This window comes from Arachis ipaensis, chromosome B4 (assembly GCF_059453495.1).
Source record: "Arachis ipaensis isolate K30076 ecotype BB chromosome B4, ASM5945349v1, whole genome shotgun sequence".
NCBI lineage: Eukaryota > Viridiplantae > Streptophyta > Magnoliopsida > Fabales > Fabaceae > Arachis > Arachis ipaensis.
This window is the reverse complement of record NC_142439.1, coordinates 147,755,797-147,776,274: the sequence shown is the minus strand read 5'-3', so window position 1 is coordinate 147,776,274 and position 20,478 is coordinate 147,755,797. Positions and strand designations below refer to the sequence as shown.

Here is a 20,478-nt window from a genome sequence, read left to right as displayed (position 1 = left end):
GGTGCTATGGGTTCATACTTCAGGTGATAGTGATATATGATTCACGTATTGGGGAAATGGGTGGGTGCTAGGGGAAATGGGTGGGTGTTACTTGTTAGGGGGAAGGGGTGGGTTTGGAAAGTGGATCAGACCATTTTTTAAGTCGGTTTTTGATTGAACCGATTAGACCGGTCGGTCTGACCGGATTTTAGAATATTGAAATTGGTTTTATTTTGGTTAATTAAAAAATTTTAAAAAAATTGGTTCACTAAAAACGTCCAATAATATGACGACACGTAGGCGTCTTTATAAAAAGACATTTTCTACAACTTTATGGGAGCATCCCCCTTCTTTTAATGGTGACTAATTTAGTTGGACTTGGCTGACAATAAAATTTATGCGTGTAGTGATTTAGTTAGACTTGGCTGACAATAAAATTTATGCGAAAACAACTAGGGAACCAAAAGCATATCAGCCAAAAACCAGCCAAAATGTGTTTGGGCTCCATGAAAAATCGGGTTTTCGTTTGTGCTCCGTGATTCCAGGAGCAGTTTTCAAACATATTATTCAAAAAGTGATTCTAATTAAACGGTTTTGTTTACTTTTTGGCTAATTACTTTTTGGTTCCATATACTTTTCCAATTTAGCGTGTAGTATTATTTTAAATTTATTATTCATAAAAGTAAATTTATTTTTGTTTAGTCGCATACTGTTTTAGTTCAATCATACTCATTTATTCTATGTTTTTGTTAAAAATAATATGTAATTTTTTTGTTTAATTTATATTTAAATTTATTAGATTTACTAAGAGACTATTTTCCTAAACGCTAATTATGCTTATTTTGGGCGGTGACAAGATCCCTTTTTAGATATATACTTGGATATATACATAGAGATTTTCAGGATTTGGAAATTCTTATCAAATAGACAAATATTTTATATAAATAATAATGGATTAATATGCATAGTAAAGTGTATATAGAAACCAAATGCATGAAGCACTTTCCGAATTAGATTTTATCATGGTAACAGACTTAAAAGAATTTTGTTGTTCCTTTGCTTTAGTATTTAAAATATCAAACTTGTAGAATCGTTTTTAAATTTTTACCAGCTCAAAATAAAAATTATGAGTGATTGAATTTTTGGTCTATGTTTCTTATCAAATTTTCTCAAAGCATTCAATTTATTATTTGTAATCCATCTCCAGTTCTTGCATATATATGTACAGGCTTAGCAGCAGCCAGTGTTGGAATTTTTGTAGCATGTGTTGTGGTTATTTATAAAAGTAAGAGTTTACGGAAAATCATGTTTAAAAAGACAATGATTGACTGCAAAGTTGAGGGTTTGATACAAAGTTATGGGTTTATGGTGCAAAAACGATATACTTACTCACAGGTAAAAAAGATGACCAATTCATTTTGTGAGGAATTAGGAAAAGGAGCATTTGGTGTTGTATATAAAGGTAGTTTAAGCGATAATCGTCAAGTAGCAGTGAAGATATTGAAGGAGTCCAAAGATAATGGAAAAGAATTTAATGGAGAAGAATTGAAGGGAGAAGAATTCATAAATGAGGTTGCAAGTATTATTGGAACAGCTCATGTGAATATTGTCCCATTTTTAGGATTTTGTTACAAGCCAAATAAAAGAGCTTTGATTTATGAATTTATGCCAAATGGTTCTTTAGATAAATTTATTAATGAAGAGGTGTGTAAGTTGGATGGGAGCAGACTCTACCAAATTATAATTGGCATTGCTCGAGGACTAGAATATTTACATTGGAGATGTAATACCAAGATTTTACATCTTGATATTAAACCTCAAAATATTCTTTTGGATGAAGATTTTGTTCCTAAAATTGCTGATTTCGGACTGGCTAAAATATGCACAAAGAAAGAGAGTATTGTATGTCTACAACGCGTAGGAGGAACTGCAGGATATATTGCACCAGAAGTATATAGTCAAATATACACTGAAGTTTCTCGAGTTTCTCATAAATCTGATGTGTATAGTTATGGAAAGTTGATTCTTAAAGTAATGGGAGGAAAAAAGAATTATAATAATAATGATCTACATACCAGTGAAATGTATTTTACAGATTGGATTTATGAAGAGTTGGAGCAAGATAATTTTTCAACAAGATGCTTGACAGACATAGATGATGAGAATGATTTGACAAAGAAGATTATTTTGATAAGTATGTGGTGTATTCAAAAAAATCCATCAGACAGACCTTGCATGAAAAAGGTGATAGAAATGTTAGAAGGACCACTTGATTCTGTCGCGTTTCCTCCAAAGCCAGAAAATTAAAATCTTCAGATATAGCTTTATGTAATTGTTGTGTAACATATTTCTCATGACACCACTCTTGCATGGTATCTCTTTTTCTCAAATGGTGTTGTTTTGTGGAGCTATAAGAACTTGTTAGACGTGAGAAAAGTGAAGCTTCCCATTTGTAAAATCTGTCACAAACGGAACTCTTTAATATAATGTGATTTAGTGTGATTTTACAACGTCGATTCTCAAATTTCTTCATATAATACATAAAATGAATAAGATTACAATTTTACTCTGTATACAGGTCAAGTAAACCATCCCAAATACTACATTAGTTTGAGTATCTAATGTTGTCTCTGTCATTGAACACATTTATCATTATATTGTATCTTACATATGAATTTCAAAAGTCTAAAACTAATATTTGAGTTATTGTTGTCTTGTATTCACTCTAGTTTTTTATCTATCCTTTAATTTTTCTATGATGGCTACTCTGCATGTTATGTAGAAATAATGTTTAATGATATTTATATTTTTTAAGAAAAAAAATACCTAACTAGTTGAATATTTAAGTTCCTATATACACGTATTATGTATATACTCTATAAAGTCAAATTAAACTCGACAATATGTTTATAGGTCTTAATTACTATCCTTTTCTTTGAAATTTCTTGTATTATCCCTTTAATCTTGTTTGATTACTTCATTCATTTTGCAAAGTTAATTAAACACATACACTCCGATCCTCTGCTATTTTCTAAAATGGCTTCTCTGTTTGTGATGTTCCTCCCTCATAACTCTATTCTTCTATACTTAATGATGCTCTTGATAATGATTCAGATTCCTCTTTACTTGAACTATTTGAATATGGGCCTGGCAGTAAGAATCTTACTTAACGATCCTCTTGATAATGGTTTCTCCAACTCTATCCCCGGATTTTGGTGGAAATATTTTGACCGGACCGATGTCAGAGTTTGATCACTCTTCTTCATTGATAGTGACTACATTTCTTGTTGAACCTCCAAATCTTTATGTAATTTATTTATTAGAGTTATTTTCGTGGCTTAATGCAAAGAACATTTGCAAATATGAAACTTTAAAATAATATAAATACCTTAAACAAGGAAATATTCTTTAACTTCAAGTTAACTGATTATAGAAGGGAATGAGTATGACTTTAAACCTTCATATGGTACCTAGGATGATACTTCATTGGCAATATAAATTCATTTCGAATTTCTCCAGCGCAGAGATTTGGAGTAAGATTTCCTTTTTATGCAGCATATTACTCTCTGATTGGGAAATTCACATGAATTGCTTATTGCCGTAACTTATTCCTACTCTTCTTTATTGTTTGCTCATTGATAATATAAAAGTAATAAGATAGTGAAAAAAGCAACTAGGATTAGCGATCAACGCATTTTACAATTTCTTTGTCGAACTTCTAGTGACATGCAAAGCGGGAATGGTAACTATTAGAAAGGGTAAGAGAAAGCAGTAAAGAAAATGTTTAATAGCTGTTTTTAATAGGACAGAGGCATGTACCTGGTTTTAATTAATAGCTTGTTCAATAGGATAGAATTTCATAGTGTGATATTTAGTCACTTCGGAAGCAACAACTAATAATGCTTTATCTCATGATGCATGGATCTAGTTTTAGTCACTCGCTCAGAATCACCTTAATATAAATCATCAACATATATATTTTAGGTCTATATGAGAATAACATTAAACATAATGTTTAGCTTCTCTCAAATACAAAAAGTACAAGATATTTTACAATCATATTAACATGAGACATTTTTATTGATCTCATGTATGGAACTACTTTCCTCTGTGGTTGTTAAAATTGTCTCATGCTTGCTACTAGAAGATGTATCTAAAATTTCTAACTGACACCTTTCAGGAGAATACAACACAGGCTTTGGAGGAAATGGTATGGACTCAAGTTCTCCATGCAACATTTCCACAACTTTACTCATTGATGGTCTATGTGATGGATTTGGTTGAATACACCACAAACTTACTAATATAATCTTCTTTATCATATCATTATCTTCATCTGAAATATCAGCCTGTTGTCTACCGAGAATATTACTTTGATCAAGATCTTCATATATCCAGTCAGGAAAATACATTTCATTGCGATGCGATTCTTTATTGTTGAAGTTTTTTCTTTTTCCGAACATCTCAAGAATCAACATACCATAACTATATACATCAGATTTATCAGAAATTCTACCATATGCTCGACTAAAGATTTCTGGTGCAATGTAACCTGGAGTTCCTCTTGTGCCTAAAATAGATACATTACTCTCTTTCTTTTGACAGATTCGAGCTAATCCAAAATCTGAGATTTTTGGACAAAAATGTTCATCTAGAAGAATGTTTTCAGGTTTTATATCAAGATGCAAAATTTTTGTTGTACATCCTTGATGCAAGTACTCTAACCCTTGAGCAATACCAATTGCAATGTTGTACAAAATGCTCCAATCCAAACTGCAAAAAGATTCGGGAGATTTTGCTTTGTAGATGTATTTATCTAGAGAACCATTAGGCATGAATTCATAAATGAGTGCTCTTTTGCCTTGATCATAACAAAATCCTAAAAGTGAGACAATATTCACATGAGATGTCCTACTAATACTAGCAACTTCATTTATGAATTCTTCCCCGCTTCCCTTAGATTCACTTAATATCTTTATCGCAACTTGACGACCATCAGTTAAACTTGCTTTGTATACAGTGCCATATCCACCTTGTCCTAGTTTATCACGAAATGAGTTTGTCATTCTTTTCACTTCAGAATAACTAGATCGCTTTGGTGCCAAAAAATCATAACCTTTTATAAAATCCTCGATGTTGTGGTCATTGTATGTTGTCTTGAAGATAACTCGATGGATTAAATGAAGGCACCTCTTGCGGTTATAAATAACCAAAACAAGTATTATAATAACTCCAGCACTAGTTATCGACATAACTGTACATATGCAAAAAATGGAGAACAATTACATACACTAACTTGGATCTTTAAAAGAATATAATAATCACAATAAGTATGAATAACATGACAGAAGGAAGTATTATTATTATTATTATTATTATTATTATTATTATTATTATTATTATTATTATTATTATTATTAATAAGTAGAAGGAAGTAGTATAGACATAAAAATACACGACAATTCTTATTTTTACTCTTTTTTTTTTGGATAAATCTGAAAAATACTACTAATTAGCCAATATCAATTCATATAAATCTTGGATTTATTTTGAAATATTCAAGTACTTTTTTTATTATTTTTTATTATCTCGGCATCTAATGACCATCTTTTTATTGTTTTCTAAATAAAATTTTGAAGATGGACAGAATACTAACATGAAATTTGAGAAACAAATATCGAAATATCAAGTTAGACACATGAGAACAGAAACAAAGTTAAAAACCATGGAAAATCAATAAAGCTAATGCTACTAAAATAGAAAAAAGGAACTAGCTTAGTAACCGTTAAATATGGTTTGATTTGCAAATATGTAAAAGATAATTTGTAGTATTGTTTTTTTTATTGAATTAAATAACTAAAAACGATAATTTAAAATTAAAACTTTTCACTAAAAGATTCTTATATGCTACATGCAAAGGTAGGTGGAAGTACCTGTAATCAAAGCAGTTGAGATTCTATTGTGGAAAGCATTAGGAAAATCATTGTCTGTGGCAATAAAGTTGACCTTTGGTGAGAATTTGGGAATATTTCCAGCAAGGTGGTTGTTAGAGACATTCATAACTTCAAGTTCAGGCAATGTTGTCAATCCTTCTGGTATTTCACCCGTCAAATTATTCCCATCCAAATACAATTCCCGCAAATCTGTTAAATTGGCGAATGCAGGTGAGATTGTGCCCGTCAATTTCAGATTTGATAAATTCACCATTCTGATCTTATTTTTGTCATCACATATAATGAAACTCCAGTTTTTACAGGCATTATTTCCTCTCCATGAACGTGCCAACATAATTGGATACTTGAATTTCGCAGCAATTTGAAGCAAAATGGTCACTTTGTGATCACAAGGTCCTGGATCTTTGTGACAGAAGCCATTTGTGATGTTAACACCAAGATTCTCCATACTATCAAAATCACTGAAGGTAAGATTTGGTAGAGGACCTTGCAAAAAGTTATAGCCCAAATAAAGATATTCCAAATTTTGAAGAGCGATGAGCGAATCTGGAACCACACCTGTTAATTGATTGTGACCAAGTTGTAAATCTTGTAAAGAAGTGCAACGAGACATGTCAGGAATAGGTCCTGTAAACGAGTTCCCTTGAAGCCAGACTTGAGATAAGTCGAGCATGTTTGAAAGGACATCAATCGGACCCGAAAACCCGTTACCCTTCTGGTTATTGAGATGCAAGGTGGCAATCTTGGTCCCTCCGAAAGACTCTGGCAAGACACCGCTGAGGTTGTTGTTGGAGAGAAGAACAGTCTCCAAACTTGTCAAGGAGTCAAATATTTCTGGTAGAGGGCCCACAACATTTGTAGCAGCAAGTTTGAGCTCTTTCAGTTCTGTGGACTGAATCAAGTCGGGGAAGGTCCATGGTGCGAGGTTGGTGTTGTTTTCCAACCACAGCCACATCAAAGAGGGTAGACCCTGGAAGCAACCTTGGGGGATGGAGGTAAGGTTGTTGTTGGAGAGAGAAACGGTAATCAAGTCGGGGAAGAAATGAGATAAGTTTGGTAGGGATCCCATGAGATTTGTAGCCTGGAGTAAGAGGTAGGAGAGTTTGAATGAGGAATGAGTCAAATCGAGGGGGAAGGTCCATGGTGGGAGGTTGGTGTTGTTGGCCAAAAAGAGGCCATCCAAACTGGTTAGGTTGTGGAAGCAACCCTCAGGGATGGAGGAGAGGTTGTTGTTAGAAAGATAAAGATTCTCCATAACTGGGAAGGAATGGGATATGTTTGGTAAGGAGCCCATGAGATTCGTAGAAGAGAGGTGGAGGAAACGGAGTTGGGAGGAGTGAGCAGTCAAATCGGTAGAAAAGCTCCATGGTGGGAGGTTGGTGTTGTTATTCAAGATCAAGTACTGCAAACTAGTAAGACCATGGAAGCAACCATGAGGGATGGTGGTGAAATTGTTGTAGCCGAGGTCCACTCCTTGGAGGAAGGTGAGGTTGGCGAGGGAGGGAACAGGGCCACTGAGATTATTGTGGGAGAGATCGAGTACCGTGAGTTGGGAGAGGGAGTCGTTGAGGCCTGCAGGAACTGTTCCCGTCAGAGACATTGATCTGAGCTCGATCTCTTCAATCCTTCCACTTTGATGGTTGCAAGTCACGCCAATCCACTGGCACATGTGAGTGGTGTTGGACCAGCCAGGGGGTTTGAGTGCATTCAGAAGCTTCAACATGTATGCACCTTCATCATCGTTGGACTCCACACAACCCATGATGCACACCACAACCATACACAAATTACTAATAATGCCATTTTTCCATCTTGATTTCAGGTATGCCATCTATGATCAACAAACAACTTATTGCTTGCTACCTTTCACTAGTACGTCCATGCTCAATCCCACACATGTATAAAACAAACCTATGATGAACAACTCAGTCCAAACTTTTAACTCATAAAAATGCTATTTGCAAAAGACAAAAAGTATTGACTTATAATTTATTAATAAGTATAGAAAGTTAATTTCTAATTGGAAAAATTTAGGGCCATCAACTTTTGTAAATTCTGGGTAGCATGTAACCAGCAAAAAAAAGTAAAAAAAAGTAAATTATTAGATGAAATCTCACACCATTAAAATCACTATTGATAGTTATTTGATAACTATAAATCACAAAAGTTACTAGCCTCTAGCACTCCTCTTTTTAATTAGTTAATATTGATTTTTTTTTATTATCAATAACATTGTAAATCTCATTCATTTTGCATTAATTTACCTTTGTCATCTTTATATTTAAAATATATCTAACTAAAAACTAATTTTATCATATATAGCATTTCCTTTGCTAATAAGCTGGGCAAGAAATTTTCTCATCAGTACGTAATTCTTTGTTCTTCTTTAAACAGGCTATAAAAACACTTTATGTGGTTTAAAATAATCTCAACTAATTTTTTTTGTTTATAGTATTATTCTTTTTTTAACAATATTATTCAAACATTATATCAAAAATAATAATATTTTTTACTTTAAATGTATTTAAGTAACAATAATAATGAATATATCTTATTAACACAATTTTGTTTTTGGGGTCGAACGGAAGCATTTTCGAATAGCAATAATTGTTTGTCTATGAGGCCACATTTTTTGCTGTTCACCTTTATTTGTTTTTCTTTTTTTTTTCGTGTACTAAAGTCATCTAAAAAGTATGCATTATCTTGTTTTCTTTTTCTTTACAGAAAAATTATTTCTTCCTTTTTGGTCGTGAAAGAATGCATTATTGTTGTTGTGGACGTCTATGGCCGTGGAATAAAAGAAATAAATGTGCAGCACAAAAGTATACATTATCAGTATAAGTATAACAAAGCTGAAGGGTAATTTAGTTTCGATTGGTGCACAAAGATTTCCCTTATCTATTTATTTTACTTTTGATTTAGTTATTGGTTGTTGTAGTGTTTAATTGGTAGTATTTAATTTATCAAAAATAAATTAAAAATTAATATTTATTTTAAAAAATATAAAAATAAATTATTTTTAAATATGTAAAATTTATTAAAAAAGATAAATTAGATAAAATTAAAACACCATGTAATAGACAGGGACGGATCCAGAAAATTTAGTGTGGAGGGGCCGAATTTTAGATATTTTTTTTTCATTTCATAAAAATAATTAACATATAGTTATTAGAGTTGATTTTTCAAAAAAATTATCAATATATATATATATAATTTTAAATTTTTTTTACAATTTTATTTTTAATATGATAGTTACATAAAAAAAATATAACAATATCAATAGTACATTATAAAATTATAAAGTACCAATAATTTATAGCGTGTTTAGTTAAAAATAATCACATATCTTATTAATTAAAATTAATTCTTTCAAAAATTTTTTAAAATTTGAAAATAAATGATAAATTATTAATTATTTGAAAGACACAATACCTTTATAGAATACAAGAGATAAGATATTTTTATAAAAGTTTTTCTTTCAACAACATAAATTTAAAAGAAAATAAGTATTTTTTATAAGAAAAGAATATCTAAAGTACATAATGTGATTACCAAAATATAACTACGCAAATAAATATTAATATAATAATATAAATTTTAAATATGTTAATATAAAATAAACAAATGATTTTTTATATAAATATAGAAAATATTATATAAAAACTAATTTAAAAATTACAAAGACTTGAGGGTATGATATTAAATTAGTTAAATGAAAAATATTAGTGAATTAAATAATTAAGACATAAATCTATTACATAATAAAAAATAATACATATAAAAATACTAAATTATATAATATTTTTTATTTTTTTAAATACATATCTCATATATAAATATAGTTTCTAAAAATTTTGGGGGGCCGAGGCCACTACTCGTCCCCTCTAAGTCCGTCCCTAGTAATAGACATTATAAAATTTACCTTAGTTATTTGAAAAAAATTTAAGAATTCATAAAATTTATTATTTTTATTTAATACTTTTAGTTATTAAATCTAATTTTTTTATTTAATAATATATTTTTAATTTATATTTTTAAATATTACTGACCGATAATTAAAAATAATAAATTTTCACCCACTAACATTTATCTAATCATTTTACGGCGGGCAAGTGATTAATTGCGTGTATGAGATTGTAATAAGTGACACAATTACAATAATAATATTATATAGGGCGCGCTACATATCTATGTAACCATGTCATCAAATTGATCCAAGTAATGACAAGTGTAAACACGCGTTTGAAAACTCTTCGTTACTTCGCGTTCATTATAAAAAACGTTACTTCTTTCTCAACACGAAATCGCTATACGAAACTGTTCCTTTTTTTCGAATTTCTCTCAAAATTACTCAAACTTCAGTCACGTTCTCTGTAAAAACTACTACTGGAGAATAATCGCGAGAAGATTTGACAAGGAATAACAAAAAACGAACAAAAACAGCAACAGAAATTCACCTCCCTCCTTCTCCTCATCATCCTCCTTCTTTTTCACGTTCCTTCTTCTTCACGTGTTTTCTCCTTGTCTTCATTCTTCTGTTATTATTACTGCTGTATTTTTTTGTCTTTTCCTCTTTCTCTCCTTGGTGAAGAAGTAGTAGAAGGTGAGGAGGAAGAGTTTTAAATTATGCAGAACAAAAATAAACCGAAATGGCCAACTCCACTGAACCGAACATCATTCATGTGTTGAATAAAACGTCATAAATATTTAATCATCAAAAAAAATATTTCTACATGGACAAGGACTCAATTGAACACATTAACAATTAAGTAAATCAAAATGAATAACTCCACTGAAGCGAGCAACATTCATGTGCTGAATAAAATGTCGTAAACATTCAATCATCAAGAATAACATTTTTCCATGCAAAATAAGTTAACTGAACACATAACAATCAGGTGAACTGAAATGGTCAACACCACTGAACCGTACCGAACATCAATCATATGCTAAATAAAACGTGATAAGCATTCAATCAATAAGAAAAATATTTTTGCATGCACAAGAACTCAACTGAACACATTAATAATCAAGTGAATTAAAATGAACAACTCCACTTAACCGAGCAAAATGTTGGTGTTGTTGGCAGGGACGGACCTAGGTTAGGGAGAGAGGGGGCACTTGCCCCCATTAGATGATAAAAAATTAATAATAATTATATATAAATAGGTAATAAAAAATTAATAATAATTATATATAAATGAATATATTTGATTCTATTATTATATTATTTTTTTATATTAAATTATAAATTATTTTTTTTGAAAATTACGTTAAAAAAATATTTTATTAAATTTAATATGTAATTATATATATCGCATTAAATTTAATTTAGTATAAAAACTAAAAAATAACAATAATAAATAATGAAAATGTTCTTTTTAAAATAGTCAATTAATTAATTACTAAATCGATGCTTAGTTTTTTAAATATAAATAAATTTTTTTAAATTAGTTGAGATAAAAAAATTATTTATATATTAAATAATAATAAATTTATAAAAAGCTGACTTTTAGTTATTTAACATTAATTATTTTTTAATTATAAAAATTTTTAATTTTTTAGAGACTTGAGGGTTTAAATCTTAAGATAAATAACATAATTTTAAAAAAAATTGACTGATATTGATTGAAATTAGTTGAAAAAAATTAACTTTTTAATTGAATTCTAATTCATATTCTTTATTTTAACTCTTATACATAATTATTATAAATATAAGTAAAATTATTAGTTTTTTTTATGTATATATATATATATATATATATATATAATTTTAGTTTCAAATTATAAATATATTGATATTTAAAAAAAATTATTTTAGTGTATTTTTGTCCTCATTATAAAAATTTTCTGGGTCCGTCACTGGTTGTTGGTGATGATTATAACGAAAGAAGAAGAAGAAGAGCGCGAATTTAAAAGAAGAAGGAGGAGGAGGAAAAGGAGGAGAAATACTATTCTTGTTGATTGAAAGTTGATCACCATTTATTCACTACATGAACATTTTTCGGTTCGGTAGCCTTTATGATTTTGATTCACCTGGTGAATGTTGTTCAGTTCGGTGGCCTCCTTTTACTTTGTTCAGTGTTTATAAGATTATTGTGATAGCATGCAGCAATCATTTCCTAGCTTTCTCAACGTAATAACCTCATTCAACTGATTTGAAGTTGAATCATTCATTTTTTCCATTCAGAAGTATAGATTGAAGAAGAAAACGAAGAAGAAGAAGAACGACGGAGCTTATTATATTGAATTCAATGCAGATCAATAATAAAGAATGCGAGCAGAGAAGAAAAGCGCGAATAGAGGAGAACGACGAATTTTATTTGGTTGAAGAAGAAGAAGGAAAACGCGAAAAGAGAACAAAGCTTACGTTAAAAATGGTTTATCATGCAGCAGAAGGTTTACGTTATATACGTTATATGAGGCGCATGTATAATAACAAACGCGTAAGGAGGTTGGAGAGGCGCGTCTCTGATTGAAGTTACTTAGATAGCTTGGATGGAAAAATTATATGGATGTAGAGCTTTTCCCTATTAGATATTAGATGAATCTACAAAAAATATATCAATTCTTTTATTTTACTTTTGTACACTTCAATCTCGTCTATGCTTTTCTTTCTTTTTTTCAATATTTTCTCTTTTACTTTTTATAAAATCTTGTCTAACTTTAATTTTTTATAAATTCCCTAATCCACAATTTATGTATAAAATATGCGAATAGTGTAAGCCTAATATTATGTTTTTAAGTTGTTAACCTAAAGTGCAGGTAAATGATCTTCTTTAAAATGAATCACTTCATTGGCGTGGTCATTATCACCAATGCTCCTCTATTACTCTTTTATAAAGAATGAGAACGGGAGGTTTGAATGTTTTTCAAGAAAAGTAAAAGTAAGTGTTCCGTTACACCCCAATAACTTTTTGAGTATATTCCGGAGATTGTTTTGATTCATGATTGTCTATGAAACATGCATGAAGCACGAAAATTTGAGTACTTGACTAGGAAATTACTTCTATTTCCCCCTTGTCATAAACTAATTGTGTTTATATACAAGCTTGTTAACTACAAATGGGACGTACTCTGGATTGTTTGTATTATTTGTAAAACAAGCTTAATAAGAGAAAGAATTATCATTAGTGTAGTTTAATGATTAAAGTTAACACAAATCAATCTATCGTAACGTACTGCTCGTTTATGTTAGTGAATTTTAGAAGAGATGGGAAGAGGGGAAGAGGGGAAGAGTTTTAAGTGTAAAATGGACTAAGCTTTATACAAAGGAAAAGTTTAGGGACCAACAATTTTATTAAATTCTGGCCAACCAACAAAGAAAAGTGAGTCATTGGATGAAATCTCACACTAATCTTATACCATTAAAATCATTATTAATGACTATTTGATAACTACAAATCACAAAAGATGCTGACCTCCTAGCACTACTCTTCTTATACATATCCTTTACTCTAATTTGTAACTTAATTTTATTAATAAATGGAGGCTTAAACCCATGAACCACTTTGAAGTAGATAAGCATCTACTGCAAGTGGCTTGGGATAACACCAATCGACGAACCGAGGTCCTAAGCCATCCAATAATCTATCAGTCTCCCTGTCATGCAATAATCCACTGCAATTCACTTCTTGAATACAAGTTAGAATCATTATGGTCGCTGTTAGAATATATTAGGATCAATTAGTTTTGATTAGAATTATTTAGCATATCTATATATTTATTATAAGATATTATGTTTTCATTATTTCGATTTTTTTAGTACATATAAATATATTTTTATATTGTATAATTTTATACAATTTGAATACACATAAACCTTTTTTTTAATGTTCTCTCTTATGTTCTATCTTATCCTTTCTAACCGTTACCATTCCAGCTTGGCATGTCACTAGAAGTTCGACAAAGAAATTGTAAAATGTGTTGATCGCTGAACCTAGTTTGCTTTTTTCATTATCTTATTACTTTTATATTATCAATGAGCAAACAATAAAGAAGAGCAGGAATAAGATACCACAATAAGAAATTCATGTGAATTTCCCAATCAGAGAATAATAATAAGCTGCTTAAAAAAGAAATCTTACTCCAAGTCTCTGCGTTGGAGAAATTCGAAATGAATTTATATTGCCAATAAAGTATCATACTAGGTGCCATATGAAGGTTTAAAGTCATACTCATTCCCTTCTATAATTAGTTAAGAATATTTCCTTGTTTAAGGTGTTTATATTATTTTAAAGTTTCATATTTGCAAATGTTCTTTGCATTAAGCCACGAAAATAACTCTAGTAAATAAATTACATAAAGATTTGGAGGTTCAACAAGAAATGTAGTCACTATCAATGAAGAAGAGTGATCAAACTCTGACATCGGTCCGGTCAAAATATTTCCACCAAATCAAGAGGATCATTAAGTAAGATTCTTATTGCCAGGCCCATATTCAAGTCTGATTCATTATCAAAAGGATCATTAAGTATAGAAGAATAGAGTTATGAGGGAGGAGCATCACAAACAGAGAAGCCATTTTAGAAAATAGCAGAGGATCGGAGTGTATGTGTTTAATTAACTTTGCAAAATGAATGAAGTAATCAAACAAGATTAAAGGGATAATACAAGAAATTTCAAAGAAAAGGATAGTAATTAAGACCAATAAACGTATTGTCTGTTATGAAAAAATTAAATAAAAATATAAGGAAGAGATAACAAATATAAAATAAAGAAATATAAGAGCGAGAGAAACTATTAGTAGTGTATAAAGAGAGAGAAGGGTATTTTATTACTTCTATGTGTGTTCCATATGCTTCATATTACGTTGCTATTTATAAGCACAAAGAAGTTTTACTTTTCAAACATAATTAAATGCAATCACTCTTGGTAAACTAAGTCTCATGAAAAATGGTCATCCACGTCATTCATCCTTATCACAACACTTCCCCTTGGATGACCATTTAGGATTATGTCTCGTTAAAATCTTACTAAAGAAAATCCAATGGGAAAAACTTTAGCGAAGGAAAAATAGTACAAAATCCTTTGTGATGCGGATTGTCTCATTAAAAAAACCTTGTCGAAAAAAACCAATGGAAAAAAACCTGACCAAGGAAAAGAGTACAGTCTCCCCCCTCTTGTCGACATCATTTAATATCTCGAAATCGGCGCATCCAAATCTGATATACCAATCTTTCAAAAGAGGATTTTGGGAGTGACTTTGTGAATAAATCTGCCAGATTATCACTTGAGCGAATCTGTTGGACATCAATTGTCCCTTGATTTTGAAGATCATGAGTGAAGAAGAATTTGGGAGAAATATGCTCTGTTCTATCGCCTTTCCCTTAAGTTGAGCAATGCATGCTGTATTATCTTTAAACAGGATAGTTGGAGCTATCTTATGATCAATCAGTCCACATAATAACAGAATATATTGGATTAGACTCCTGAGCTAAAAACACTCGCGACTAGCTTCATGTATCGCTAGTATTTCAGCATGAATAGAGGAGGTTGCTGCTATCGTCTGTTTTGTGGACCTCCATGATATAGTTATATCACCATATATGAACAGGTATCCTGTTTGAGATCTCCTTTTATGTAGATCAGACAAGTATCCAGCATCTGCATAGCCAACTAATTGTGACTTGGATCCATATGGGTAAAACAATCCCACATCAACCGTCCCATGAAGATATCGAAAGATTTGTTTGATTCCATTCCAATGTCTTCTGGTTGGAGAGGAACTATACCTTACTAGTAAATTCACAACAAATGATATATCGGGTCGTGTATTATTAGCAAGATACATTAACGCTCCAATGGCACTAAGATATGGTACTTCAGGACCAAGGATATCTTCATTCTCTTCTTTAGGACGGAATTGATCTTTTTCCACATCCAAAGATCTTACGATCACTAGGGTACTTAATGGATGTGACTTATCCATATAAAATCTCTTCAAGATCTTTTCTATGTATGTTGTTTGATGAATAAAGATCCCATTTTTCATATGTTCGATCTGCAAGTCGAGACAAAATTTAGTCTTTCCAAGATCTTTTATCTCAAACTCTTCTTTTAGAGTTTTAATAATTGTTGGAATCTCTTCAAGAGTTCCAATGATATTTAAATCATCAACATACACAGCAATTATAATGAATCCTGATGCAGATTTCTTTATGAAAACACATGGGCAAATATCATCATTCTTGAATCCGTTTCTGGCCAGATACTCAGTAAGACGATTATACCACATTCGTCCAACTTGCTTCAGACCATATAAAGATCTTTGCAATTTGACTGAGTATAATCCCTGCAAATATCCATTGGATGGTTTAGATATATTCAGTCCTTCAGGGACTTTCATATAGATATCACGATCTAATGAGCCGTATGAGTAGGCTGTTACCACATCCATTAAATGCATATGTAGTTTATGATATGCAGATAAACTGACCAAATAACGTAATGTTATCGCATCCACTACAGGGGAATACGTTTCTTCATAATCTATATCGGGCCTTTGTGAAAAACCTTGTGCCACAAGCCGAGCTTTGTAGCGTACAATTTCATTTTTCTCATTTCGTTTTCTCACAAATACTCATCGGTATTCAACAGGTTTTACATCTTCTGGTGTACGGACTACAAGTCCAAAGACTTCATGTTTTGCAAGTGAGTCTAACTCACACTACAACATTTTTGGCCTAAGGTAACCCTTATTAGAAGCAACATTTAACAAAAGTTGCTTTAGATAGGTAAAGACAACATTTTTAACGAATTGTCTTTGAGTAAGGCAAAGATAACAAAATTTTCGGCCACCCATAAAAAGAGTTGTCTTTGATATCTAAAACAACATTTACAAAATGTTACAAAATAAAAACTTTAAGACAACATTTTTAAATAAAATACAACATTTTATAAGAATTGTAAAAAAATTGAACAAATAACATTTATAAAGAGTTGCCTAAAATTATTTATGGTTAAAAATTTTAGAGAGAAACTTTTAATCATATTCCCACCAATAAAATTTTTTCAATGAAAAAATAACTTAAACATAAAAAAACAGATGTGCTTCAGTAGTTCCACACTTCCACTTCCACTTCACGCCCACAAGAGCCCTAACATAGCCATTCTCCCCTGCAACAAAGCACACACCATGCCCTTTCTCCCCTCCTAACGGCGACAGCAGATCAGCAGCGTTCAATCGCTGTGCACTCCTCCACGTACGGCGACGACGCAGTGCTCTCCTCGACGGGTGATGGCGCGATGCTCTCTACAATCCCTAACATAGCCACTGTAACAACGCACCCTTTCTCCCCTTCCTAACGGCGACAGCAGCCTTCAATCGCGGTGCACTCCTCCACATACGGCGACAGTGCGGTGCTATCTTCGACGAGCGACGGTGTGGTGCTCTCCACAAGCCCTAACATAGCCACTGCAACAACGCACCCTTTCTCCCCTTCCTAACGACGACAGCAGCGCTCAATCGCGGTGCACTCCTCTACGTACGGCGACAGCACGGTGCTCTCCTCGACGGGAGCGGTGCTCAATCGCAAGAAACCCCTATCCCTTCTCTTCTCCTTCTTATTCTTCCTCTATTCCTCTGTTTCCAGGTATTTGAGAAAAATGATTTTCATGTTCTTTGAATTAATTCATTACAGTTTACTTAGATTTTAATTTTTAGCTAGTAAATTATTTTGCAATTGTCTGATTTGATGTTCTGTGATGTGCTGTTCTCTGAAAAAACATGAGTTGCTGTTCTCTGAAAAAACTAAAATTCAGTATTTTAGTGTATGGCTCCTTCCAAACAATTTTGGATACTCACATGTGTTTCTAATAAGAAAGTGTTGCTTAAAAGAAGTAATAGCATGACAAAACTTGTAGCAATACTCTTGAAATTATTTTGTTTTCCTTTCGAGCTGCTTTTTCTTTATGATTATGCCGGCAAAACTGAGATCTTGTTAGCAAAATATATATTCCCTCTCAAAACAGAGACTTATAATTCATCTCTTTGGAAAAATGAACTACTTATTCAGTAATTTTCTCAGTTTATTTGCCATGATTTTTGTGATAGATAAGGTGGACCCTCCGTTTGCAGTGCTGTCATAGGAGCCACGGGTGAGCTCACAAGAGGGAAGATTTTTGCGGCTATATTCGCTCTCTACTACAGTGGCTTCCTTTTTCATGTACACTTTTTCTTTCATTCCTGTCTTTAACAAGCTTTGTTCTTTTCCCTTGTAATGGATAGTCTAAAATTCAGTTATGTACTGGTTGCAGACCATCATAATCATTGCTTGCCATGACTTGGGATCCCCCTTTCAGTTATTTCTCCTTTTCAACAGCAATTTTAGACATCACCTTTTTACATGGAAAGCCAGATATACAATGGAATATTCTCAAAAAGTGAAACTCTTGATGAAGCTGATCTTTGCTCTTATATGGACTATTGTTCTTCCTGTTTGCTATGCTAATTCAAGAAGAAAATATACTTGTTATTCTACTAAGTATGGAACCTTGGTTGAGAAATGGTGCTTTACATCCTATATGGTTGCGGCAGCCATATACTTAACAAGTAATGCAGTTAATGTTGTGTTATATCTTGTCCCTGCCTTCTCCAAGTATATAGAGGTCTCTAATAACAAGATATGCAAAGTTTTATCTTGGTGGACTCAGGTACCAAGATTAGACTATTGCTTTAACTTGTTGATTACTTGGACGTGCTATTATTGTTCTATGCCAATTCCAAGGCATAATCTTAGTGATATAACTATGCTTTCTGTTTTATCCTGTAGGATTGGATCTGTTTGATGTTTTTCATTTTCCAAAAATGTTTGATACACTGATTTATATTTGTATGTAATATTCATTTCTGGTTTTAAATGTTTGAATCTGAGTGTCACATTTATTTATCATGTACACCCTCCAAATGAGAAATTTAGATTCTCAAACATATTATTGCTGATGTTTTGACTATATTTTTTTGTCAATTTAGATTTCACTGCAGTTTGCCTTTTATATCAATTAATTTTCAGTTTCTTTGTCTTGAGTTAGGTTCATGAGTATGCGATACTTCTAAATCTGGGCTCCCTTCAAGCAATATCAATGAAAGATTGTGTACTTATATTTGAATATAATTGGTAATGTCTTAATTCCAAATTAATACATTATGGTTACATCACTGTCATCATTTCATGGATAAAGTTATTTGAGTGGACTAAAGCCAAACTTCTGCCTCTGTTGATATTTATTAGTAAAGGAGGGCAAGCTTTTCTGGAGTCATTGTTGCCCAGGTTGAACCCCAAGAACAGTAACGGAGGGCTATCAATGCCATTTGAACTCGAGGTTTGTCTGAAATTTACTACTTTCATTTAACATACTTACATACATAGTACTGATTACTGAATAGGATAAGGAAATACACCAAAACTGAATAGTTGGAGAAATTTTAGAATTATAGCTCAGTAGATCTTTATGGCCATAGTTTTTGAAAAGGTAACAATAAGTTTCGTACTATTGTGGATGTTTGTGTACACAAAGTATACAGATAGGAGAACCTAACCATTTCTTGGCTCTTTAGCAGTGAGTGTCTCTCCTAAGAGTTTTCTTTTGATTTCTTTTATGTTACTGAGGCATCCATTTGTGGTGACACTGTAAACAAGCGGCTGTGAACTGCCATCCATTAAACTATTAGACAAATCACATACATGGAGCCTTTCCCACTAAACTCTAAACAATTTACACCCCACTACAAAATAGATGAAAATCCTCTATTTCATATCCTATAATCTTCGAGGATTTCTTAGTTTCTTTTTCAGAGGGATATTTAATAAATGTATTCATATTTTTCTCAAACATGTTAATATTTTAAGAATTTGGACCAATCTCCATCGACTCATATACCAAATCATGATTAGGTATAGCTAAATTGTTGTAACACTTGAGTATACTTGTTATTGTTAAACTGATGTTTTGACTATATTTTTTTTTTGTCGATTTAGATTTGGCTACAACTTGCTTATAGTTGGATGAGGTTTTCTGAAGAGATAAAGGAGATTCTTGGCACAATAGTAAAGCACAAAGTCCTTTTGGTTTCAAATGAAAAAATTAATTTTTTTTTGTTCAAGTTCATCATGAGAAAAACATGTATTTTATTTGCTTATGTTTAATTTTTATTTGACTTGGTAACTTAGCAAGTATATGTTAATTGATACTTGGAACACCTTTCTATATACATGCAATATATATTATTAGCCTATTCTCCCTATATTGAATAAATTGAATTTAAATTTTTAAATATTATTAGTGTGTGCTATATATCCTTCAATTGTCATTAACAAAGGTAAAAAATATATTGCTTTAGATATAAAAAAAAAAGAGAATCTAAGAAAAACTCAATAAAGTGTTGCTTTAGGTATTAGAAAAAGACAACTGCAAATAAACTTAGATAAGTGTTGCTTTAGGTCTATGAAAAAGGCAACTTAAAAAATTTGGATAAGTGTTGCTTTATGTATACGAAGAAGGCAATTTAAAAAAACCTGGACAAGTGTTGCTTTAAGTATATGAA

At 31.6% G+C, this 20,478-nt stretch overlaps 2 protein-coding genes across 2 annotated transcripts; one reads left to right on the top strand and one right to left on the bottom strand.

The window, feature by feature from the left end:
- Window positions 1-1,213: 1,213 nt before the first annotated feature.
- LOC107637474 (PR5-like receptor kinase) lies at window positions 1,214-2,425 on the top strand. The gene has a single exon (XM_021122273.2). The coding sequence runs from the start codon at window positions 1,285-1,287 to the stop codon at window positions 2,284-2,286; it is 1,002 nt and encodes a 333-aa protein (XP_020977932.2). The 5' UTR covers window positions 1,214-1,284; the 3' UTR covers window positions 2,287-2,425.
- Window positions 2,426-3,906: 1,481 nt separating this feature from the next.
- LOC107637472 (receptor-like kinase TMK2) lies at window positions 3,907-7,870 on the bottom strand. Its single transcript, XM_088483628.1, has 2 exons — window positions 5,913-7,870; window positions 3,907-5,233 (listed from the first exon to the last, which is right to left on the bottom strand). Exons 1-2 carry the CDS (start codon window positions 7,762-7,764, stop codon window positions 4,041-4,043), a joined length of 3,045 nt encoding a protein of 1,014 aa, XP_088339754.1. The 5' UTR covers window positions 7,765-7,870; the 3' UTR covers window positions 3,907-4,040.
- Between the last annotated feature and the right edge of the window lie 12,608 nt (window positions 7,871-20,478).

Excerpts from the sequence above, each read along its gene's own strand:
- LOC107637474 (XM_021122273.2), top strand. The coding sequence starts at position 1,285 with ATGTTTAAAAAGACAATGATTGACTGCAAAGTTGAGGGTTTGATACAA.
- LOC107637472 (XM_088483628.1), bottom strand. The coding sequence starts at position 7,764 with ATGGCATACCTGAAATCAAGATGGAAAAATGGCATTATTAGTAATTTG. Across the intron at positions 5,234-5,912 it reads CTCAACTGCTTTGATTACAG|TTATGTCGATAACTAGTGCT; the intron begins GTACTTCCACCT and ends GCATATGTACAG.